Below are 25154 nucleotides of genomic sequence, written 5' to 3'. Positions count from 1 at the left end.
TTGTGGTGAATCAAATGAAGCCAGGTGGCAACTGAAATTGGATTAAAATGTCCTTGAAATGCCCTAGATAAAACCCTATGTGAACTGTAGAAATCACTGCTGATACAGGTACCTGCCCAGATGGCCATGGGACAGCGAAGAGAGCAGCAAGCAGCTGGCTCAGAAATGATCTGCTTTAGAGGAAACATGGCCATTGTGCCTTGGGAAATGCCTCTAAAACTGCTTTCAAACCAGCACAGATCAAATCAGCTCTGAAATAAAATAACTGAGCTGGAGAAGCATCCACAATGACAAGCCCTGGGGCATGACCCCAGGAACTGAGATGTAGGAACTTGCCAGGACAGAAGACAACTGCTCTTCCTCCAGACTCTCACGGGTTTTACTGGCTTGGGAGCTCCATGGCAAAGCCTGAGCCTTGGCCTTGCACTGGGCAGTGGAACAGTGAGAGCAGCCTCCCCCATTCGGGGGGACCCCCTCAGGTACCCGGGTTCTTGGGTACTCCTGCTGCCTTCCTATTTTTGTCAGTTTTCCTTTCTCCTGATACTATTACAGCCTTCTTCTGCAGAGTCCTCAGCCCTGCCTCTGGCAAAGCCTTTTCCTTTCGTGCTGTTGGAACGAAGTCCTGAGCCAGCACAGAGCCACTCACATTCCTGCTCTTGGACTTGCTTCATGCCCAGCTCCACTGCCTTGTCCTCCTCCAGCTCTGTCCGGTGCCTCTCCTGGCACCTTCTTTTCTTCAGACACCAACTCATCTTCCCTTCATCCTCCTTCTGACCCAGCTCTTCAGCGGCCAGCCAAACTCCTGAGGTTCATTGCATTTTCCCCAAGAGCAGCTCCAGGACTGTGCTCCTCCCTCCTTGCTCGGACACCTCCCCTCCAACGCTGGGCTCTCTCACACCTCGTGCCAGGCAGGACTTACAGGGACAGGCCCTGCTACAGCAGCTGCCCAATAACCCAAGAAGGAAGAGAGGTCTGGGAACAAGAAGAGCACTCACATTGTCCCACACGCTGTCCCTTGGACACCTCCTGCTGAAGACTCGTCTGCATTGTCCTGCCATGAGCAGAGCAGAAGGCACAGCCAGGGCTGTCCTTCCTCAGCCCAACGCCTCTCCCAGGCTCCCCTTTTCTGGCAGAAGGAACCAGCACCAAGAAGGGCAGGTCACAGACCCCCTCCATGGCCTCAGGGTGTGCTCAGCTTGCCCAGCAGCTCAGCCCCTTCTGCTGGCAGCTCTTCAGTGTAGACACTGCCTGATGGGCACAGCCAGCCCCAGCTGTAACACCAGGGAGTGTGGCTGCTCCTCCACCTGCCCTATAGCTCCCACCTCTACCCAGACACTTCCACACTGTTTGGAATTCCCTCCCTCACCCCAGCCAGAAGGGAAAACGTGTCCTGCCAACCATAACTCTACTGATATAAACAGATACTGCCAGAGGTGTGAAAATGTGCCCTCCAAACTGGATGGGAAGGCACCTTCCTCACATCAGAGACACTTCCCAGGAGGCACCACAGAGGTGTCCGGGCCCTCTGCCCCACCCCTGCTGAACTGCCTGCCTCAGCAGCCCCCGGTGAGCTGCTCTGTCCTTGGAATTCCCTTTCTGGGACTGAAGGGTTGAAACATCAGCACAGGATTATCCTCTGCGGTCACTTCACCACTTGGGCCCTGGCCAGTCCCTTCCTCAGCAGGTCTGGGTGGAGCTGCACAGCCCTGTGGGGTCCAGTGCTCTTTCCTTCCTCTACGAGGCTTCATGGCTCTCCTGGGAACCTGCCCACCTGAGTTGGGCAGAGCAGCACTGGACTTCCAAGAATTTCCAGAACTACTGGAAGCCCCTCACCTGCCACAGCTTTGCCCAGGAGCCACCACCCCTCCCATTCCCTCTGGTCCCTTGGCAGAGGTGCTGTGGGAACTCTGCCCTGCCCAGCAGTGATCCCTTCCCCAGGCAGGATGGGGAAAACACATCCAGGCAGCTCCCTGACACACTGAGGTGCTGAGCACCCAGGAGGGGCTTAAGGGAGTCACAGCTTCTCCCAGAGTCTGAGAAAAGGGACCTGGGCTGCTCTAGAACCCGAAGGACTGGGACTGTGGTGCACCAGAGCATGTGAGTCAGGAGAGCAAGTCCCAGCAGAACTGCAGAGGTGGCACTGTGACCTTCCTTGCCAAAGACACCAAAGCCTGGATGTGACACTGGGGACCATGGCATGGTGCTCTCCATGTGGTTCTACTCTCAGAGCTGGGGGCAGGGGGCTGCACTCTTCCTGAGCTGCTCCCAGGATCTGGCTGGGGACATCTTGGCACTGGGGCTGAAAAATATTCCCTGACGTGCTCTCAGAAAATGCTGATGTCCATAATTCCTTGATGCTCAGGCTTGTATCCTCTGCGTAATGCTGTGGATGCAGGAAGTGAGTCAAAAAATGAGAGGGTTATCAAAAGCAACCCCCTCTCCCAGTCATTCCTATACAATTTGTGAGGAAATGTGGATGTTTCATCCCTGGAAGTGTCCAAGGCCAGGTTGGACAGGGCTTGGAGCACCCTGGGATAGTGGAAGGTGTCCCTGCATGGATGAGGTGGTCTGTAAGGTCCTTTCCAACCCAAACCATTCTGTGATTCTTTGGAAAATAGCCACAAAAGCATTTTCTGTGCAAACACCTCTGAACAGGGGTGACAAAATCAGCAAGTCTCTGTCTCATCTGATGAGCCCTGCCAAGAGCAGGAAAGAAGAGCTTTTGAGAGGGGCAGGGAGATGGAACTTTGCTGCTCCTTGAATATTTGGGCAACAAGGTTGAGCTGAGGCTGCAGCTGAGCAGTTCATGGGGAGTCAGCAGGGTCCTAGGACAGCACTGGGTGCTGGGGAGCTCTGAAAGGGCTGAAACAGTTACATCGCCCTTCTTCACCCCATTTTCCATGGTATCTGATGCTCCCATCTCACCCCCTTCATGAAGCCACAGACGTCTGTGACACTCAGCCACACACCTTCCTCTGCTTCCCTTCCCAAACCACAGCCCTGCTCAACCTCCTGTGTCACCAGGGCCGGGGGGCATAGCCCAGCTTAGGACAGGGCACGGGAGGAGAGCAGGGCTTCCTCTTCTCGCTGTAGTAGGACTGGTGTGAGATGGCAACTGCTCCTGTCATCCCTACTGACCTCAATCCCTCTCCTGAAACCACCAGTCCCTGACAGCCCATCTCTGCCAGCCAGGCAGGGACAGAGCTGAGGGATGCTCTGCCCTGGGGAGAAGGGAAACAAAAAGGACAAGCCCAGGTACAGACTGGAGAACAGCACTGGTCCCAGTAGCAGAGAGCAGGCCTTTACCCTCCCCATCCTGAGGCACCTGAGGATCCTGCTGGGATTCTTTGTCTCTAGGAAGTGCTGGGTTTCTCAGCCTCACACACACCTCTGTGCTGTTTGCAAAGCACCTCCAAAGGCATTTGGAGGAGGGTGGGACGTGCAGCAGGGCACCTCCAGCTTGGCACAGAGCCCTTCATTCATTGCCTGGGGGGGCTGGTTTCATGTGCCTGTCCAGACCCTTCTACACGTGTGGCTCCACGGTCCTGGGAGTGTTCTCAGAGGGCAGGCATTGCACCTTTGTCCCCATGGCCACTCCTGGGTTCTGGAAATTTGCTTCTGAGCTCCTCTGTGAAAGTTTGTGTGATTGCACTTGGGAGGGTCAGGCTGGGTGTTAAATCCCCTTTCCCTGGAGGGATGTGCATCTGTAGGATGAGTGCCTGGAGAGGTGTGGGGACGGGCATCCTTGGGGCTCTGGCCAAAGACACAGCCGTCCTTGTCTAGATCTGACAGCAGCCTGTCTTGGGACAGGAGGTTGGTCTGGACACCTCCAAAGGGTCCTTCCCCCCAGCATTTCTGGGAGATGTCACCTGTGCAGTGCATGTTTGGTTACACGTGTCTGTGGGAGCTGCTCCGTGCTCCGGGACATCCATGAACAGCAGAGCAGTGAGCCCGAGCAGAAGGAGGGATGTGCTGGGGCTGCTGGGTGCCCCAGCAGGTGCCTCTTCACCTCTTCTCTGATTCTTCCCTGCCCAAACAACTGCCCGAAGGCAGTGCTGAGGCTTGGAAACGATAGGTTCCCCTGCTGCACCCACAGCTATCGTTCCACGGGGCACTGCCGGGCATCCCGGAGCCTGGCGCTGAGCCCCGCTGTGTCCCGCCGCGGTCTGGGAGCGCAGAGCCCCGGGGGTCGCCTTGGGATCCCGCGGGGAAGGAGGCAGCGGGCGGGGATGGAGGGATCCCACGGGGATGGAGGGATCCCACGGGGACAGAGAGGCCCAGCGGGGATGAAGGGATCCCGCCGGGACTGAAGATCTCCGAGGGGATGGAGGGACCCGGCGTGGCGCGACTCGGCGCGGTGTCCCCGAGGGCTGGGGGGGCGGCGGGTCCCCAGGGAGCCCCGGGGGTGTCCGGCGGCGGTGGGACGGGACGGGACGGGACGGGACGGGGCCGCCCCGCCTCCCGCTTAAAGAGCCGCGGCGCCGGGCGGCCCGCAGCGAGCTGGGACCGGCACCGCCCGCACCATGCGCTCCGCCGCCAAACTCAGCCGCATCCTCCTCCTCCTCCTCCTCCTGCCGCCGCCGCCCGCCGCCGCCTACTTCGGGTCAGCACCGCCCGCGGGGTCCGGCCCCGGCGCTGCCTCCGCGCCGGGACCCGGGGGGAGCTCGAGGGTCCGTGGGGCAGCTCGGGGTGTCCGTGGGGCAGTTCGGAGTGTCCGTGGGGCAGCACCGGGACCAGGGGACGAGCGCGAGTGTCCGCAGGCAGCTCGGAGCGTCCTTGGGACAGCGCCGGCACCGTGCGAGCGCCGTTCCCCGCGGATGCTCTGCGGAGGGGCCGCGGGGGCTCCGCGGGGCTGCTCGGTCCCCGGGCACGTCCCCGTGGCTGCGAGGGGGTCCCGGCCGAGCCGCGCACCTGCAGCGCCCCGCGCATCCCCCGCACTGCCCCGGGCAGCGCTGGCGCCGAGGGGACCGTGCCGGCGGGGCGATGCGGGGCAGGGGGTGAGGGAAGGGGACGCCCTGTGCTGGGGTCGCAGGAGCCCCCGCGGGATAGAGGGGACCAGGGGACGATCAACCGTGCAAGAGCGGGATGTGGAAATGGGTGGGAGATTCTGTTGGCTGGGAGCAAGAGGGAGGAAAACTGGATTTATACCCCTGAAGTGTGCTCCGGGTCTCTCGGGGTGCGAATTAGCTCCGGCAGCGGCTGGCATTGATCCCTCCCTGCAGGCTGCTTCCCTGGGGGGACAAGGTGGGAGGACGGGGCTGACAGAGGGAGCCAGGGCTCAGCAGGCAGGGATGGGGACATGAAGGTGCTGCGGGGCTCCATGGCTTAAAGCCAGCCCAGGAACAGAGGGTGTGCTCGGGCACAGAGAGGCAGAGCTGCTGCTCCAGCCCGGGGGGCAGGATCAGGATCACTTGGGCACAGCTGTCCCTGGGTGTGTGTCTTCCCCTCGCGTTTTAGTTTGCTTGGGATAAAGGCAAAGATGAGTTTGGAACAGGTTGGGTCAACGCAGAATTTCCCATGCAGTGTTCTGGGGGTTTCTGTCTGGTTTTCTGTGTGAGCTGCTCCTCAGGAAGGATTTTCAGATCCTTATGGTAACCAGAGCTGTTGGTGCCCATATCAGTGAGGGTAGAACAGACACAAGCATTCGTAAATCAGTGGTTGTACCACTCAGGACTGGTCTGGGCTGCCTTACCCACGTGGAGGGTCTTGTCCCCTCTCCACTGATCCTTCCACCACATGCCAGATGCTTCTTCCTATGTTTGCTGGGAAGTGTCTGCTGGCTTGCCACTTCTCACCTAGGACATGACTGGTATTTCATTTCTGCTGTGAAGCTTCCTTCAATCATCTGGATTTTAAATTCAGCCTAATTCAGTATCATTCAGCCTAATCCACACCTAAGCCCGTGCTGGGCGGGGGCTCCCCTTTCTCAGTCACTCAGAGCCTGTGTCAGCAGTCACTCCATGAAGGGGCTGGGCTGCACGGACAGTTTGGCTTTCCAGCCACAGGGATGTGCACGTGGCTGTGCCAGGGGAAGTGAATGAATTTGTGCTGCCCTTCCAGATAACAACACAGAGCTGTCACTGACCATTGCTCAAGCTGGACTCTGTTAAAGCGACCTGGGTGATCCTTTGCTCCGTGTCAATGATCTAAGTGGTACGAGCAGCTTTCTGGGCACATGAAATCTGTGTGTGCTGCCTCTGGACCTTGCCCAGCTCAGGATCTCAGGCTGTAGGTTCAGTTTTCAGTGTGGTTTTTTTCCTCGAGGGGTCTGACACAGGTGTGTCCTGCGTATTCTCACCTCTTCATCTGAAAGTCAAAAGAAGAAACCCAAGCCTAAGAACTCAGGGAGTTTGGTGGTGATGAGCAGTGTGATACATGGGTGCTTTCAGATACAAAATTGAGTTGATAGACTTGGGAGGAACTTGAATATTTTAGAAGTGAATGTGGTCTGATGTGGCTTGGTCTGGGAGAAAAGCAATCTCACACCTAAATTATTACTGAACTGGAAGGGACTGGGGACCCTGGATCAGTGGTCTAAGTTTAGCCAAATAGGAGAGGCTTAGGCACGAGAGCCAAATCTTGGCTTTCCAAACACTTAATGGAGAAAACCTGCAAAGATGCAAGAAAAAGTGAAGGAGGCTTTTGGGTGGCAACCTGAGCCCTTTCTGCTGTGGAAGTGGCAGAGGTGAATTATTGCTGGTTCAAAGGGTGAAGGAAATGCCAAGTTTGATTCCATCAGGACAAAGGTAAAGCATGAAGTGTATGGGATAGTCCAGCAAAAATGGTCCAAGGGCCTGGCAAAGACACAGCTCACCTTTAAATACAGAAAACAAAGTTTTGCCAGAGTGAAGACAGCATTACAATGGACAAATTCAGAGAAACCTAGAATGGGCTGGGTTGGAAGGGACCTTTAAAGATCACCCAGTCCCACCCCCTGCAATGGGCAAGGACATCTTCCACTCGACCAGGTTGCTCCAAGCCCTGTCCAGCAGAACTCTGACCCCATTCCCAGTACCTGGAGCTGTTGGCTCACTGGTGTCTGTGCACTGGCTGTGCTTGAGCAGATCCTGAACTCCTGGTGCTGGGTCCACAGGGGGTAAATTAAAACTTGCTTTTAGGAGAGGCAGCGAAAACAAGCTCTGTGTGAAATGTGGCCCGGCTGTTGTTGGGACTGTGTTGGGCTTGCCTGGCTCTCTGGATGCAGGAATCCAGGAGTGTCCAGTCCTCACCTCCTGACTCCCTTTGTGCTGGTTTTGCTTCCACCTTTGCTTCAATCCTCCCCCACCCTGCAGCCTCCTGTAAAGCTTCCCCTCCTTTTCGTGCTTTTCCTCTCAGGATGTTCTGCTCCTCAGGTGGTGGGAATGTCTCCAGACCTCATTAAAAGCTCTAAGCCTCCTGTTGTCTTCTTGTTCGTGTTTCACAAGGTGAAAAGTCATTTAGGATGTGCTGGAGGGCAAAGAGCTTCTCCCGGGGCAGAATCCAGAACAGACCCACCCCAGGTAGGAGGTCGCTGGGAAGGTGGAAGCACCAAACCTGATCAAAGCCTTCTCCTGGCTTTGTGGAACACGCTGGGACATGTCTCATCCATGGGCCAGGCTGGCCCCTGCTCCATGACTGGGGCTGGTCCCTGCTCCTCATAACTCATCCTGAAATGCCTCTGGTGGCTGCAGAGGTGCCTGGGATCCCACAGGATGTTGCTGGCTGGGCTCACAGCTGCTCTTGATTCAGCCCTACCTGTGCCCTCTGTCTTTAGTGCTGGTTCTGCTCCATCAAAGCCAGAGCCACGATTGTTCATTTTCTCATGGAAGGATTTTTTTGGGGCTGTTAGAGAGTAAAAACAGCATGTGACTTGCAGGGCTATTGAACCTGGGCCTTGCACAGGTTTGGAAACAGAATAATGTGTTAAATGATACCTTAAAGTAAATATGATCATCGTTAAAAAGCTGTCCTCACATCCCCTGTATCCTTCTGGAGAAGTCCAGCAAGCCCAGTTACCCATATTCCATTGCTTTCTTTGGCACTGTTTTATTGCAGCATTTCCCTGATACATCTAATGGACCAAATGCACCTCAAATAGCAACTCTGCTGTCCAGTTCTGAGTGCACCTGGAAAGGTTTCTGAGGATATTTCTCTTCCTGTTGAGCCGATAATTAAATGCTGATATTATTTACAGGCTGCATCGTTGTTCCTCAAAGGACAAATCCTCTTTCAGGAGGGTTTGTTACAGCATCATTTTTGTCATTGTTGGTCACACAGAATACTGGGGTATTAAAAAAGAGAGAGAAAGAGCAGAAATGGAGAGGGAAGGAAACTTTCAGCTGAGATTTGGGAAGACTGAGGATGGAGTCTGTGGTGAAACAGCAGAGGGGCTGTGGGGCTGCAGACGCATTGCAGAGGGAAAAGCTTTTCATGGATGCTTTTTGATTCTCTTCAGCTCCCAGAATCTCTTCAGTCACTATCTCAGTGTATCACAGGTTCTAAAAACCCATCCCACTGGGTGTTGAGTGTTTCATGCCAGGAAGGTTCTGGGGAATGTGGCCAGTCCAGAGTTAGACTGAAAATCTGCTGTCCCCTGTAACAACTGCCCCGTTGCTGCCCTGGGCTGGGGACTTGTCAGCCCTGGAACTGCCCTGGAGTCGGGATCCACATGGAGATATTTCATGTGGTTGAGCTGGGAGGTGGAAGGAGCCAAACCAAGGATGTCCAGACTGTGGGAGCCCAGAGCAGGTGAGGATGGAGAACCCTGTGCAGAAGCCTGACCTGGTTACTGCCTCTCCTCCCAAACTGGCAGCTCTTGTGATGAAGGAATTTTATATCCTGTTCTCTGTGGAGCTTCGTGAGAATTCTTTTTAAAAAATGAGTCTGGATCTGGACACATCATCTGTTACTGCTCCCAGGCAGGGCTGGCAGCAAACAGCAAACAATCCATCTCAAAGGATTCTGACTCACAATGTCATGTGAACTCACCTGAGGTTTTAATTCAAGCTTTTTCTCTTTGTGAGGAGCAGAAACTTGATAGAAAACCTGGAGGATAGCAGGTAGAGAGACACCTGCCCAAGGGGCTGAAATGACAACTCTGATGGAGGAAAGTAAAAAGCTTTGATATCAACTGCTAAATCTCAATATTGATTCTTGAGATTTATAGTTCAGATGTTCTGGGGATTTCTGTCACCTCCTTTGCAGGCAGTGGGGGTACAAAGCAGAGGAACCATCCTGATAAGTCACAACAGCACAGCACTCACAGGCCATCCTTTCATCCAGGGACAAATGGGGAGGATTAAACTGTGCTGTTTGTGAAAGGATGAAAACTCTGTTTCACAGAGCTGCCGGGGACAGAGGAGAGCTGGGGACCTTTGTGCCCTGCACAGGCCTTGGTTCCATCTGTCGTGTCCCACATTCTCTCAGCCTTTCCTGAAGGCTTCTTGCAGCTCTCCGTGGGGTGTAGATATTCCTGTGGAACATGAAAGGCGCCTGAAATCAGATATGGAGTCCTGTTGTGGGCTGCTTTGATTTTTCTCCTTACTTGGGAGAGGTAGGAAAGGCATATTTTTACTGGTTTTTAAGACCTTTCAGATCCAGAGGACATTGGGCATTGCACAGGAACAGGCTCTCATTAAAAGTCTCTTAAGCAGCTGGAATGTGGCTGGAAGGAGATTAAAGGAAATAGATGAATTTAGCAAAGTGCTTAGACAGAAAAGGAGAGAGAAATAAAGTTGGAGATCCTTATTGTTCTTTCAGATTGCGAGCAGGTGTGCATTAATTCAAAGAGTTCACTTTCTTTGCTGTATGATCTGTAGATAATAAACTCTAAATCATCTAAAACGATGCAGTTTGCCTGACTGCAGATATCTGCATATTTATATTTAATCTTGTACAAATGTTTGCGTACTCTGATCTTGATCAGATCCTGTGTTGGCTCTGCCCTGATAAAACACAGTTGTGGTGGGAGCCTGCAGAGCCTCCACTCACACGGGCAATCGCTGTGGCTGTCCTGACTCAGAGAGTGGCTCCTGCTCCCAGCTGTGCCACTGTCACCTGCATGGCCTTGGGCACCTCCTTGAATTCCTTTCTGCTTGTCTAAATTGAAAGTTGTGTGAGAGAGGAGTTTTGGGAGCTGTGTCTGTGCTCTGACTGTGTGACTCCTGATCCTGGGAGCCTCAAACACAGTGGTGGAATTATTTACATAATTTATGTCATTTGTATAATTATTTCCTGCTGACATTGCCCTGCCTCAGGTGACAAGTGTGAGAGTTTGCACGAGGGAGACTATCACAGACAGCTGTGTTCTGGGTACCTTTAGTCACTCGGATTAACCTTGGATTAATTGACTGCTTACTTCATTAACTTTGTTCTCTCCAACTGGTTATTTCTGCCCTCCATTTCTAGAGAAAAAGCAAGATACTCCATATGTTGCAATTTCAGAAATTCAACAACAACAACAGCAATAATAATAAAAATAATAATAAATATTAAGTAAGTTTGCCTGTGCAACCAACTATCTGTGCAGGGTGCTGCATTACCTCTTTCAGAATTTAAAGTGTTGCTGGATCCAGTTTTAGGAAGTGTTTTTCCTGTGAAGCTTTTGCTTTGAATGGTGAAAATGATGAATTAGACTCGGTATCTCTGTGTGTGGTCCCAGGCTGTATTTACACTATTGAGATTGCTCTGGAAGTGGAATCAAATTCTTCAGGGGTTTTTTTGGTGCCTTTCTTCCACAAATATCAACACCCAACATCCTTCAGAGCCTGGAGAATGGCAAAACCACCTTCTCCCAATTCCCACTGGCCACTGCTGGGCCAAAGGACATCCTTGAGATAATCCCTGTCCAGGACTGTAGAACTCAGGGTTTATGTGGCTTCACCACCTTCACCAGCCCTGGATAATAACAAACGCCAAGGCAAAAGCATAAACAGGAGTAGGGTGGCAGACCGAGATGCTCCCTCAGAATCTTTTCCAGCTTCTGGCAGTCTGCACATCCAGAATTTCCTTTGGCAAAGTATCTTTGTGTTTAATGGTCCCCTTATGACTTGTCTTCCATGGTTTGTATGAATATATGGATATTTTAGCATTCCTGGTGCTCTGCATTGAGAAGGGCTGCAAGTTTAACTACAGCCTCATTTATTTTAAGTCTATCAATTAATAAATTATTGTCATTTCCCCTGGTTCTTTTATAATAGAGGTTGGAATAATCTTTACTCACTTGGAGGCCAGTCCCGCTTCCACAGCCCTGTGTTCTCCCGGTATCCCTTCTTCTCCTGGTGGGAACTGTGGAAGGTATCCAGCCTGTGTTCTTACACAAGCAATTTTGGAAATCTGTCACCTGTACCTGTCCAAGCAGACAGTAACATCTGGCTTGTCCTTGGTCTGCCTGTTCAGTGACTCCTTCAGGTTTAAGAGGCCTGACCACCTTCCACAGAAGTTGTGTTGACTCTTCTCCACAGTTCTGTATTTAACCTTTGCCCACCAATTCCACTCTGGTTTTAGAGTTCCTCTGAGCTTGCCCAGGACAGCTCTTCCCTGGGTTGTGTCATTCATCACATCTCTTGTAAATCTTGAAGATCCCTTTTCCACCTTTTCTCCCTTTCACACAGGTTTCAGCAACACCTTTGCACCACATTCTCCTTCCTGAGTCAGCAGCTGGATGTGAATCAGACACCCCTGGGCTACAAAAGAGCTTCACAGTCTTGGCTTTACAGCTGCCACTTGAAATTCATCAACCCCTCCAACAAATCTGGGGGAGCTCAACAGCCTTTAGTGAAACTGTGTCTGCTCAAGGGCTGAATTTCTGACTTCAGTGTTCACCCTACGGCTCCTGCTTTGCTGTTTGCCACTGGACTAAAGCACTGCCTGCTCTCTCTGTCCCCCAGGAGAAGGGATTCATGGATTTTTGGCCAATATCCTGTGCCCTTGGGATATGGAATTGTAACGGCAAGAACAAACAGAGAGCAGTTATCTTGCAGTTCTCTGTTTTTTCCCAGTTGAGGTCATACCCTGGGACTCCTCTGGAGTCAGAGCCAGCGAGCCTCTGCACTGAGCTCCTGCTGCTTCTGAACCCCTGTGAAAGGGAAGGGCTCAGAGCTGAGCACACCTTTCCTAGGAAGGAGATCATTGGTCTAAATAGTGAGTGAAGCCACTGCTGCTGTCTCAAATATCTGACAAGGGATGAATGATGGTTTAGCTGGGATGGAGGGCACTAAAATGAGGATGGAGCCTGGAAGGAAGGGATTTTGGGGAGGTAGGATGCCTGGCATGGGTGGCAGGTCTGTTGGCACGTGGACAGTCAGTAGTTTGGTACATGAGTTTGGGAATGTTGCAGCTGTGCTTTCAGTGAGTGATTGGTGTTATTACATCAGGCTCTTAAACTCTTCAGTGCCAGCTCCCACTTCCTTATTTCCTCTCTCTGAGCCAGGAGCTTGGGAAACTTTGGTGCCTGGGAGCACAGACACTGCATGGCAAAGGGAGAGGAATCACATTTCCTGGGATGTCAGTGCTGGAATCCCACTGCCAGGCAAAGTCCAGGTTCTGGGTGAGGGTTGTTATTCTGACATAACAGCAACACTGACCACTGACATAACCAGCACTGTCCCACTGAGCTGGGTGCAGTCTGAACTTCCCTAAGCCAGACTTTTGCTGACCTCTGAGCCACGAATGAGTGTTGTCATGTTCTCTCCATGGAGCCAAGAGAAATTCCCACGGTGCTGCTGATGACAACAGATGTGGGTTTCTCCTCCTCCCCATGGCATCAGTCTGGGACTTTGCCCTGGTGGGTGATGGGAGTAGGATACCAGATCTAACCAATCTGTATTGATTAATCTTCCGAGCTGCTAAAATGCCCTGACCTGCAGCTTCCTAAATATCCTTCCCTTCTTCACCTTTTCCATGACTCTGATCTCAGAATCATCACAGAATCCCAAACTGCTATGGGTTGGAATGGACCTTTAAAGACCACCCTGTGCCATGGGCAGGGACACCTCAGGGTGGCTCAGAGCTCCTGTCCAAAGTGACCTTGAATGATCCCAGGGATCTCTTCCATAACTCACCGCTTCTCCTGCTTCTCTCCTTCCAGCTTGACCGGGAAAGAAGCTCTGACCCACTTCCCCTCGCTGGGCGCCCCGGGGGGCTCTGCCCCGGGGAAGGGGCACGTGAAGCAGTGCGAGCTGCTGCAGCTGTCCCGCAAGCAGAAGCGGCTGTGCCGGAGGGAGCCGGGGCTGGCGGAGACGCTGCGGGACGCGATCCGCCTCGGGATCCTGGAGTGCCAGTTCCAGTTCCGCAGCGAGCGCTGGAACTGCAGCCTGGAGGGCCGGCCCAGCCTGCTCAAGAGAGGTACAAGGTAGTTGGTTTGAGGGGAAACTCTCGCTGCAGCCCCCGGGATGTCCCAAATTAAACCTCACGTGGAGCAAAGAGAGGCGGCGAACGGGGAGTGCCGAGATCTCTGTTTCACCCAGCAGTGGGAGCTGGGCAGTTTGGGCTCCTTTACCACAAAATAAGCTTTGTCCTCATCTTCCCAGCACGGTTTGTCACGGATTGGAAAGCGGGAGGAGGGTTTGGAAGGTGGGAGGAGGTTCACATCCTTGGCTGGTGGCGTCTTCTCTGAGAGCAGAGTTCCTTACCCTGAGCACCCTCCTCAGCTGGGGTGATGCTGTGGGAAAGCAGGGTCAGTGCTTGATGTCAGGGGGCAGCCTAAGAAAGGAATCCTTTTAGTTCCTTGGGTATTCGTGTGTGTAAACCTCTGTAATTCTCAAATCCAAAATTTAAACCTATTTACTGTTTGAAAAAGCTATTTATCTGCATGCAGACATCTCAGTGCACGTTGACGAATCTCTCCTCTTTTACATAAATTTGGAGACATTTGGGCAGAGTGGACAGAAGACCCACTGGTTTCTTGTTTCCCAAAATGCTTTAGATGAAAGAATTGTCCCATAAGGTCTGGCTTTGAGGTAGAAGGGAACATAATAAATCCTTCCAATGCTTGAGAAAAATACAATGAAGATGGACACCGAAATTATTTCTTAATAAAAGTTCCCAGAGAGTGCATATAGGGTTTGCCAAACCTGTCCTGCTCCAACCAAAGCCTGACTGTTACAGAGTTTCAGCCCTTCAATAACTTCTATTAGCACTTGCTAAACTTCAGATTTATTGAGTTTCAGTCCTTTGATAATACTTAGCAACTTAATGTTTTTTAAAAAAAGGGCCTGAAGAAGCCAATATTAATTTTGATGAAAATCAATGCTAATTTTAACTAACATTGGGATCGAAACTTTTTAATGTTTCCTTTAAAAATTATCATTTTTTATTACATTAAATATCAGCTTAATATTTTATTAAGTCAGCACATACAAGATCAGATTTTCTTCATTGCAAGGCTCAACTGTGAGTTTTTAGCAGGTGGTGGAAGGAGCTGTTCACGATCATTCTGAGTGTCTTTCTGACATCTGCACCTTCATCAACCTCAAAGAACTTGAAAATGACAATTGAATAATCCTCATCTTCAAATAGCTGGAAAACATTTAATTATCTGGCAGTGGCATGCCTTAGCATTTCCATGGGCTCCTGACTGACAAAATAAAATATCACCTGTAATTTCAAACCTGTTTTGGCAGATGGGGATAAGTGTTTGAAAACTTTTATTACAGAATCTTAAGGATCAAGTGATGATTTAATACAGCCAGGTATGCTGTGTGCAGCCCCTGTGTGACAGGACACTTGGCTGGGAGCAATTATCAGTTCTCATTTTCCTTTAGCTTGCAAAGGGGTTTGTTTCTTTCATAAAGAACACAAACGCTTTCAGCTGCCACTTTTGATCTGTTTGTGACATTTCTTGGAATTTTCTTGGAGATTGTTGGTCATGCAACTCTCCCCTGTCACCCAGATAGCGACGAAGCGTTTTCGAAACGTTTAAATCATTTGCTATCTCCATGCTCTGAGAGAAACCATAAAGAAAAATACCCATTTTTAGCAGTCCTAAACGGTCTTAAGAGTGCAAGAGAGTGAAAAAGATCCTTCCCAGTGGGATGGGGCATTTTTGTAAGAGGTGAAAAGCCACACTCAATTTGCAATCACCACTGACAAACTGCTGTGACTGATCTGGATCATCAGTGCTTTTCCTGCTTCTAGAGATGCCAAACAAACAAACAAAAAATGAGCCAAGGATTTTCTGGTTCTTGAAATGCCAGATTTATTTTACCAGTCTGCACCGTTTGATGCTCTTGATACTTCTCTGGGTACAACTGGGAAACTCCTTTTGCATAACCTGCAACCTTTCTGTGGCCATTGTCACTTATGACAGCTACTACTCCTCAGTGATCCATGCAAAGTCCTCCTGCATTCCTTCTCCATGCAAAGTCCTCCTGCATTCCTTCTCCACTTCTTTAAAGATCCATGGAAAGGGTTAGATTTTAAATGATTTCAAGCCACCTTGTTACATGGGGGCACTTGGTGTCTTTATAAAAACATGCAAAGCAGTGATGGCCTTTTGGTGTCCTGGGTGTGCCATTAAGGGCTGCTGGAAGTCAGGTAAAGCAGGATTTCACCCAGCACTCAGTGATCTGGGGAAATAAATACCTTTAGTGAAGAGGTCAGAGCCAGCCACTCTCAAAATGCTTCTTGAGAAATGAGCTCTCTGCTCATTTCCTGCTCAATCCTTCCACCCCGTAATCCATTTCTTTGCCTCCTGCTGGTTGGACTCTGACCTTCCAGCAGCGGTTTCACTGATGTCACGAGGAATCCAGGAATGGTACAACAGAGGAGTGGTGACTCACAGACATGGAATTTCCATGATGGGAGATTTGGAGAAGTCAGTTGGACAAAGCCCTGGGCAGCTGGCATTGGAGCCAGCCCTGCTTTGAGCAGGAGTTTGTTCTAAAGACCTTGGGAGTCCTTCCACCCTAAATCTTTCTATACTTCTATAGCTTTTTTTGGTTGGTTGGTTTTGCTGTTGTTGTTTCCAGAGAGATGCCTCCTCCACCTGCTCTGAAATGCTCACACTCCTTCACTACAGCGTTGAAAAGCCTCTGACCCTGAGCACCTTTCCTTTGGCAGAGTCACCCCATAGCCAAACTCCTCCTGTTACAATTCTCCCTGTGGTCTGGAGCACACCACAGCACACAACAGTGCTGCCATCACAGCTAAAGTCCTCCTGTATTTATAGGCTGCCGAGCTAAGAAATGCTTCTGGAGAGCTCAGGGCAAGGCTTGGACACATGGAAGGTCCTACCAGCAGGAGCTGCTTTGCTGCAGCCTCCTGAAATTCATCTCTGTGCTGGATGTTTGCAGCCAAACTGCCCAGCAGAGACATCTGCACTCAGATGTTCCCCTTGCACTGAGTTTCAGATTCCATTTTGTTCCTCACAACACACTCAGTGGGGTCAGGGGAGTGACCCATCCCCAACCTGGGCCCTGAGAGCTGGGAATCGGCTCCAGGCCTCCCTGCCTGTGGTGATAGGAGCTCTGCTGTCACTGTGGGAGGAGAGATACCAGGGCACAGGGAGAAACCTCTGTTCAGATCCCAAATTGTGCTCCTTGGAGCTGATTGCTGCCATCTGTGGTGTGTCCTCCTGAAAATCCAGCTCCAGCAGCTGCTCTGCCCCACATTCCACAAGGGCTGAAGGACAGCTTTAACTTCCCTCACTTGTTTTGTGAATTAACAATGAAATGGTGATTGAGTCCTCATGATGAAGTAGAGGGAATCATCTTAGACTTTTCAGACAAGCATTTGGCAGCCTGGCGATGTTGAAGCTTTGTTTGAAGGAGAAGGAGACGTTTCAAAGTCTGCTGGGTCTCTGCAGTTGCTGCTGTCTGCAGTGGCCTGACCACAGCAGTGGCCTCCGATTTCCAGTGGGCTGAAAACTGGCCAGGACTTACATGGGGAAACCAAAGCATCAGAAATAGCAGGAGCAGTGTGGTGATCCACAGAGTCAGATTTAGCAGGGGCTGTGGAGCCGCCGGGGCCTGCTGGCTCCTCATGGCATGGGAAAGGGCCTCCGGAATGCCCTCCTCTCTTCTGGGATCAGTGTGTCAGAGGGGATGTTGGGAATCTGGTGAGCATCTGGAGATTGGCTGCTGGAATGATTTAGCAGATTTAGGATCTCAAGTATCAGTTACCCTCTCTTAGCTCCTTTGGAGTAGGTTAGACACTGTTTGAAAATGTGAGCATCGTGCTGCCACCACAGTCTGCACTGACCACGTCCCATACCAGCTTTTACAAAACTTTTGGTGGATTTGGTGATATTCTTCCATTATTTTTAGAGTACCCTGAGAAATTTTATTGAGGTTCATCAGCCGGAGAGATGAATTGCAAATTATTGCCCCAGTGGTTACAGCAACCAAAATGGTGAGGCAGGAAGCAGTCTGTTGATTGATCTCCTTGATCCCCTCCATATTTTCCTGACTCTCCCCTCATGTCCATGCTGCTGGTAGATCTTTACCTAAAATTCTGCAATTCCAAAGAGCTCCTGTGAAGTCTGTTGAAGTTGCTAATGAAGCCTCTCTATTATGTTCATGATTAGTCACATTTTTTGTTCTTCTTGCTGGCAGCCATCAGGAGAACTCTTTGTCCTGCTCTCTGGTCATGTTTATGGTGGACATCACTCAGATCTCAGCACTCAGTGTTGTGGTCTATTATTACAGCTGGATGGGAGTTCTCTGAGGGAACAGAATGATGGAGAGATTTGAGGTTGGACTTGGTGAATTCTAGAGGTGGCTTCCAACCTCTGCTCCAGGCAGGGCTTAGAGCAAATCTAGATCAAGTCTCTCTGGCTGTCTCTTCTGTTACTGGGGGAAACAGATTTTCCTTCTCATGTGGAAGGACATTTGGAATTTTCGCATGTGGAATATTTGTTTGCTTCATTGTGTTTTCTTCCATGCAATGTATAAGTGCTCTCTCTTTCATAAACCAAATTTTTTCTATTTTGGCCAGTCTTGCCCATTCCTGCCCTCAGAGCTATTGATCAGTCACCTGTCCCTCTCTTCCTTGCACTAATTCCTAAATTGTGGACTTGTTAAGCAATTTCCCATTAGTAGTTTGTGGTTTTTTTTCTGCAAATGAACTCTAGAGGAAATATTAAGATTTTCCCCAGGATTGAATAGGAGAGGAGGTAAATATAAATAAATTAAAAAAATATTTTGTGGTTTGGGTCAGGTTTGTGTCAATCAGAGTTTCTGAAACTTCTGTGAATCTCGTGGGTATCAATATTCCTATTCCTGTGTGATCTCATGTCTCCACACTGAATTTTCATTCAGTCACTGTACTTCGTTTCCTGGTTAAAGTGTCATAGTCACACCATGACCTCAGGGATTGTAGCCAAGCTGGGAATCCTGCTCTGGGGAGGAGAACAGCTTCAGAACACACCCCCACAGTCCCTGGGAGTAGACAATTTCCAGGGAATTCAGAAAACCCACACACATGTGTGAGCTTTCCTTCTTGCCAAGATGTCCTTCAACATGGAACCCTTCCCATTCCAACTACATGTGGTCTTTTCATAGAAAATACTAGTACAGCCCCAATTAAAAACATTTTTAAATAACACCTTGGATTTTAAGACACTTTTTTTGAGTCTCTACTACAGACTTCCTGATTTTATGCCACAACATGATTTCAATGATGGTCTCTAATTGCACCAATCAGCTCCGTGCCAGGCACAAACAGCTTGGTGGCAATCACTTTTTGCAGTTGGGTATTTTCCCAGGACTGTTTGTCTGTTGCCACCCCCCCTTGTCCATACTGAACCAGTCATGGGTGAGACTGGGGTGTCACTACACCGGTCACTTCAATCTGTGTTCCTCTGCGGGGGACGGTGCGGGAACACCAGAGGAATTTTGTCTCTTTGTACTTCTAATTATTGTGCTTGGGTTTGGTCCATGGGCAGGCAGGAGGGCCAGGGAGGTGCCTTTCCTGCTCCTCCCATCTCCCAATCCTTCTCCTGCGCAGGTTTTAAGGAAACAGCCTTCCTGTACGCCGTGTCCTCGGCCGCGCTGACGCACTCCCTGGCGCGGGCGTGCAGCGCGGGGCGCATGGAGCGCTGCACCTGCGACGACTCCCCGGGCCTGGAGAACCGCAAGGCCTGGCAGTGGGGCGTCTGCGGGGACAACCTCAAGTACAGCACCAAGTTCCTGAAAAAGTTCCTGGGGCAGAAGAGGATCGGCAAAGACCTGCGGGCCAAGGTGGACATCCACAACACCAACGTGGGCATCAAGGTAGGAGCTGCACTGGCAGGCTTGGGATGAACTTTGGACTCAGCGCAAGTCTTCCAACCCATCCTGGGTGTGAGAGGGGATTCGCTGCCCTGCTCACAAACCAGACCTGTTCACCTGTGTGTCCTCGGCCTTGTGGCGCTGAGAGTCTCTGGGAAGTCTCCTGAGCTCTGGTGTGAGGAGCTGTGTGTTGAGTGGCAGAGGAGCATCCTGTGTCCTCCAGTGGTCCCAGGGTGGGTGCCAGGGACACACGGCACAGTGACAGCTGTGAAACTCCACAGCTGAATGACTCCAGGGGTTACGCCAGGGCCACAGGGGGGTCTCAAAACAGCTGGAGCTTAGAGCTGGTGGCATGTGTGAAGCAGATTATGGACTGAAACTCTTGAGATCAGTTATGAGTCTGCTGGTGACCTGCTATGGAACGAGTCATGTCACAGCTTTGGGTCAGGGAGACCATCAGATTGAGCATTTTGACCTGTAGGTTACAGGCTACTGACTTACATTGTCTCCCATTTACTGAGTCCGATTACTGTTTAATTAGAGCACTGTCTTCCTTTGAATATACCAAAAGGAGTCCACCATGCTGGAGATACTCGGTTTTATGGCTGACTGCTCCTACTATGCCAAATAGAATTAATAAGAACTTATTTAAGAACTTACTTGGTGTTCAGCTGGTTATCCTCAGGCTATTCACTCCCTGGCTCACCAGTCAACTCTGTAGCCATTCCTCTGGTTTTTTAAAAATTATTAACACTTTTCCCTCCATGGAATAGAAATAATGCCAATAAAACTGAAGTGCTTGCAGCTGTCTGCGACCTGAGCTGTTGCCTCTACCAGAACTAGGTCCTGGCAGGTAAATAACCACCACTCCTCTTCCTCATCAGGCGGTGAAGAACGGCCTCAAAACCACGTGCAAGTGCCACGGCGTGTCCGGCTCCTGCGCCGTCCGGACGTGCTGGAAGCAGCTCTCGCCTTTCCACGAGATCGGGCGGCTCCTGAAGCTGCGCTACGACGACGCCGTCAAGGTCTTCAGCACCAGCAACGACGCCGTGGGACACTCGGAGCTGGCGGGGCCGCACAGGCACGGCCACTCCGCCAAGCACCCCGCCCTGCCCCGCCCCACGGACCTGGTGTACGTGGAGGACTCCCCCAGCTTCTGCCGGCCCAGCAAATACTCCCTGGGCACCGCGGGGAGGACCTGCTCCCGGGAGGGCAACTGCGACAGCATGTGCTGCGGGAGGGGCTACAACACCCAGAGCCGGCTGGTGACCTTCTCGTGCCACTGCCAGGTGCAGTGGTGCTGCTACGTGGAGTGCCAGCAGTGCATGCAGGAGGAGGTGGTCTACAGCTGCAAGCAGTAGGGACAGCGCCCGAGGGGCGAGGCAAGTGCAGGGAAGCAGCAGGGGGACAGGGACACGACTCTCTGCTGCGGGGAGAGGGCAAAGGCCAGCACCAAACGCGTGCTGTGCTCCTCTCGCCTCGCTGTTGAGATGCTCCAGCCTGGGGAGAGCCCCTGCGTGAGGGGGGAAAAGCAGAGGCTTTGTGGGGTATCGGGTCAGGAAGGAGGGACAGAGAGCAGGGGGAATGTGGGTACAGCAGAAACCCTGATGCAGCCACAAATATCCCTCAAGTTCAAACTTGTACTCACCTCTACAGCAATATCCTCCTCCTCCATCCCTCAGGTGCAGTCCTGGAAATGCATCAGGGTGGTGACATTGGGACTCTGAGGGCTTGTGCCCTGGCTCCTGGAGAGAAGAGAATTGAGGGACTGGGGAGGCCACAACCAGAGAGAGACTGGCTCCAGACGTAGCAGGGACAGCCGTGCTCCTGCACCAAGGCACAGAAGGACTCTGGCAGTGGGGGATTCCCAGCGCCATTCCCTGGGAGCTGTGAGCTCACAGACACACTGCCGAATAATCTCATTTTGACACAGAAATTGTGCCTCAGAAGTACCAGTTTACAAACAAAGGGAGCTCACGTCCATCACCTCCCAGGTCTGTAGTTCGGATGTTGGACTCCAGGTGCATTTTCACCACGTTTTAACCTTGCTGTTCCAGGTCACATGGAACAGCCTGTTTGAGCCACAGGAACTCAGCTGAGGGCTGTGAAGTCACCCCTCTGCAGCACGTGGCCTCACAGAGGGGTATTTATGGGTGGTGATCCAGGGTGATGGTGCCAGTTATGCATCTCTCTCCCTCCTTTCCCCCAGTCAATCAATCAATCAATCAATCAATCACCTTTTTGTCCTATGTGCAGCATACTCTACCTGGTGCCCTAGGTGTGTGACATCCCACATCCTGCCCTGTGCCAGTGACAGGTAAAGCTTCTGAAAGGGAATTAGGAACCACGGGAACTGGGCTGTCTGAAATATGTGCAGGTCATGAGTGACAATCCCTGCCCTGAGGAGCTGGGTATAAGCAGCCCCTGCAGGCGTGAGGGAAGGTCACCTGGGGAAAGAGCACAGGCCACTTTGGAGTCATGAGCCCCTGACTTTGAGCCTTGTTTTTCCAGTGGACTTTTAGCTGAACACGCCAGACACAGCCTGTTTAGTTCCTCTGGCTGTGATTTAGAGAGTAGTTTTGGGAATGGCAGTGAGGCACCCCCTGACCTGGCCACCAGGTAAATGCAGGTGTGTGTGGCACAACCTCTGTGGGTGTTCAGCTCACAGTGTATATGTGACAGTGTATTTTCCTGCTCCAGGGGTTTTCTTGGTTAATCCTGCAGCAGCTCTGGATCGTCCCTGAGGTAAAAAATCTGCTGTATTTACTCAGTCTTGGCAATGGGCACAAACCAGCCAGTGTGGAGATGGGCTGGTGCTGCAAAGAATATGGGAATCCTTAAGCTCAATTCAAAATTCAGTGGCAATATAAGGGGTGAAGATGCTGGTTTGGGTTGCTAGACAGGCTCATCCACAGGCAGAATTGTGCTGAATTCCAATGGGATGGAGTTCTCCTCAGAGGTGTGGGATGTGCCCTGTGTGCTCAGCTCTGCAGTGTGGATCTGCTGGAGCTGGGCAGCTCAGCCGCTCCTTTCCATCTGCTCCGAGCAATTCCCCCGCAGTGAGGAGTGTCAGCTCACGCTCTCTTTACCCTGACTTTGTTGCCCTTTTGGTTTTTACAACTATTTTTGACTCTTGCTCCCTCCAGGGCTGGCACAGAACAGTCTCAGAGCAGATCAAGCCATTAACTGGCTGTTTGGAGGCCACTCAGAGCTTCCCTCTCACCAGCTACAGGTCTTTTAAAGGGCTTATTCCTTTTCATCCCTTTTCTGGCTCAAATTGACTTGAACTGAATTAAAGAGTTTATGACAGACATAATACTGCAAATAGGCTTAATTAGCCTTATTTTTTTTACCTCCTAAATACCCAAGAGGAGACCATTATTTTTATGTTGCTTCTAATCCTTTTGGAGTTGAAATCTTCCCACGAGTCTCAATTTTGAGCTCTCAATGAAAAAGCTTCCAAATAAGCTAAAATTGGCATCGTGGGTGAAGTGAGCAGGGAACTCACTCTGGCTGAACTATTGATCCCAAAACCTCTGCCCCACTGACCTCCAGCCTTGTCCAGCATCAGAGGGGAAGGGAATACCCCATCCCAGGAGGGTCCTTTGGGTCCCATCCAATTACATGGATCATTCCCATTTAAACAGGGACTGGGGCTCTGTGGAAGGAGGTGGGAGCACAGCTGGATCCCATTCCTTGGGAAGCAAGTGGAGAAGACACCACTCTGTCCTCTTGCTTTTATCAAAGCTGCACAGGAATTGCTGAATAAGAACTAGACAAAACTGTATTTCAGGGAAAATTAAGTTTCTTCATGTACCAAAGGGAACTTCTAGAAATCCTTTGTCCTGTGTGGCTCAGAGCTGCTGGAGAAGATCTGAGGAAGGGATGGTTCATTCTCTGGTACCCTGGGGTGGGTTTGGGCTCGGTGGGATGTGGTGGTTTGGCATCGGGCTGGAGTGAATTTGGGTTGTTCACTGTTAAGCCAGGTCTGGACAAGGACATCTGATGTCCCCCAGCTTTGCTCTGGTTAACTCAGAGCCCTTTTCTGCCCCTCCTGACACCACTGCAAACCTTCCTGTCCAACCCCTGCCAGGCAGCACAGCCTCAGGCGCTGGAAGCCAAATGATGAACACTGATGGGAAAGAAGTAATTTCAAATGTCTGATTTGAGGACTGGGGGGAAAGACTTGAGCGTAGTTTGAGTTTGAGGCAACACTGATGACAGTCCTTTTGGTGTCCTTCAGCACCAAGGTTTTTAGAGGTGGTGCTATGGATAAGGGAGGGACAAAGTTTGCTTGGGAGAGATACTTTGGTGGCTTTGGGGTTTTTTTTTCATTCAGTTGCCCAGGGGGGTTTTATTGGGTTGATATTCCAAAATGGGATTTAATTCAACTGACAGCAGTGGGAGCAGGGAGCAAAACCTGTGTTTGGCCCTTGATATTCTTAGGCTTGAATTGTATTTTCCTCTGAACCAAGACCAAGCATCATCTTGAGCAAAGCTCTTCTGCCACCTCCTGGAGATCTGGGCTGTGAGGACCTGGGAGTCCATTTGGACCTGGGAGAGCTTTTTAGTCGTGCCACACATCTTACAATGTACTATAAATCCTGTGGGTTTGGTTAGATGTGTAAATTACTGGAATGACAGGCTGGAGATACAAGGAGATCACATTTAAGTCTTGACAAAGAAATCTTCTCGGCAGCAAAGTTGAAAGCTCATACCCTGCCTATTAAAAAAAACATTTTCCAAGTGCAAATGTACCTCAGTGGCTACTGACGGTCAAAGTCTGAGCTGCACAGGCTTTGCTGAGAGTGGTTTGGTTTGGACTGAATCTTTTCCTCTGCACCTAAAATTCAAATAACCTGGGAATAGCCATAGCTCCAATACCCCTAACCAGGGTCCTCACTGCCCACAGAGGGGCTACAGTGCTCACACAGGTCAGTCCCTGGCCCAGGCCCTGTCCTGCTGTGGACTTCCTAGTCCAGCTTTTATTACCTTTCCTGGTGTGCTGTGGTGCTGGGCTTGGTAGTCATGGGTCCAGCATGCTTGTTGCAGGGGGGAAATAGAAATCCATCATCCATCCATCCATCCATCCATCCATCCATCCATCCATCCATCCATCCATCCATCCATCCATCCTTCCCTTTTGACAAGGGCATGGAGTGACAGGACAAGGAGGAATGGCTTCCCAGCACCAGAGAGCAAGGTTAGATGGAATACTGGGAAGGAATTCCTCCCTGTGAGGGCGGGGAGGCCCTGGCACAGGGTGCCCAGAGCAGCTCTGGCTGCCCCTGGATCCCTGGGAGTGTCCAAGGCCAGGCTGGACGGGGCTTGGAGCAGCCTGGGATAGTGGAAGGTGTCCCTGCCCATGGCAGGGGGTGGCACTGGATGGGCTTTATGGTCCCTTCCCAGCCAAACCATTCTGGGATTCTAGAAAAAGTTTTACTGAACCATTTCTGATGTTTATGGATCCCACCATCCCTAAGAGAGGAGCTGAACCTGCTTGGGAAGGAATCTCATCTCGGGAGGCTGCCCCATCTAATGGGGTATCCTAGCAATTCCTGGAGGCTGATCCAGGGATCCGTGCAGCTGCTGCTCTGCTGGAAGGGCAGGGCAGGGCGGGGGGGGCTTTGTTAGATCAACAAAAAGAGCCATGTAAACCAAAACCCACCAATGAGGGGGGTGACAAACCCCACTCTGCAAGAGTCACTCTACACCCCGTGTCAGACCTGGAGGCCAATTTGCAGCAATATAATAAAGATGTCACTTGGAAAAAAAGTCTGTGCTTTAAGGGAAACAAAACTTTTGTCTACCTCAAGATGTACAATTTGTGTGACAAGAAGTATGGATGTTATTTATATTTCTTGTATTTCCTCTAGAAAGAAAATGGTGCTACGGGGTTTAAGTTGCGTTGCAGTCCTGCTTGTACCTTGTGTTAATTTTTAGATATTCCTTTTTATAATGTGCATA

The 25154-nt window shown here is 51.0% G+C and overlaps 1 protein-coding gene across 1 annotated transcript; it reads left to right on the top strand.

Annotated features, from left to right (window-relative positions):
- Nucleotides 1-4512: 4512 nt before the first annotated feature.
- Nucleotides 4513-24470, top strand: WNT9B (Wnt family member 9B). Its single transcript, XM_032091699.1, has 4 exons — nucleotides 4513-4603; nucleotides 13067-13323; nucleotides 18925-19190; nucleotides 20072-24470. Exons 1-4 carry the CDS (start codon nucleotides 4524-4526, stop codon nucleotides 20546-20548), a joined length of 1080 nt encoding a protein of 359 aa, XP_031947590.1. The 5' UTR covers nucleotides 4513-4523; the 3' UTR covers nucleotides 20549-24470.
- Nucleotides 24471-25154: the final 684 nt, after the last annotated feature.

Source organism: Corvus moneduloides, chromosome 26 (assembly GCF_009650955.1).
Source record: "Corvus moneduloides isolate bCorMon1 chromosome 26, bCorMon1.pri, whole genome shotgun sequence".
In the NCBI taxonomy this organism is placed as follows: domain Eukaryota; kingdom Metazoa; phylum Chordata; class Aves; order Passeriformes; family Corvidae; genus Corvus; species Corvus moneduloides.
This window is presented reverse-complemented; position numbering and strand designations above follow the sequence as displayed.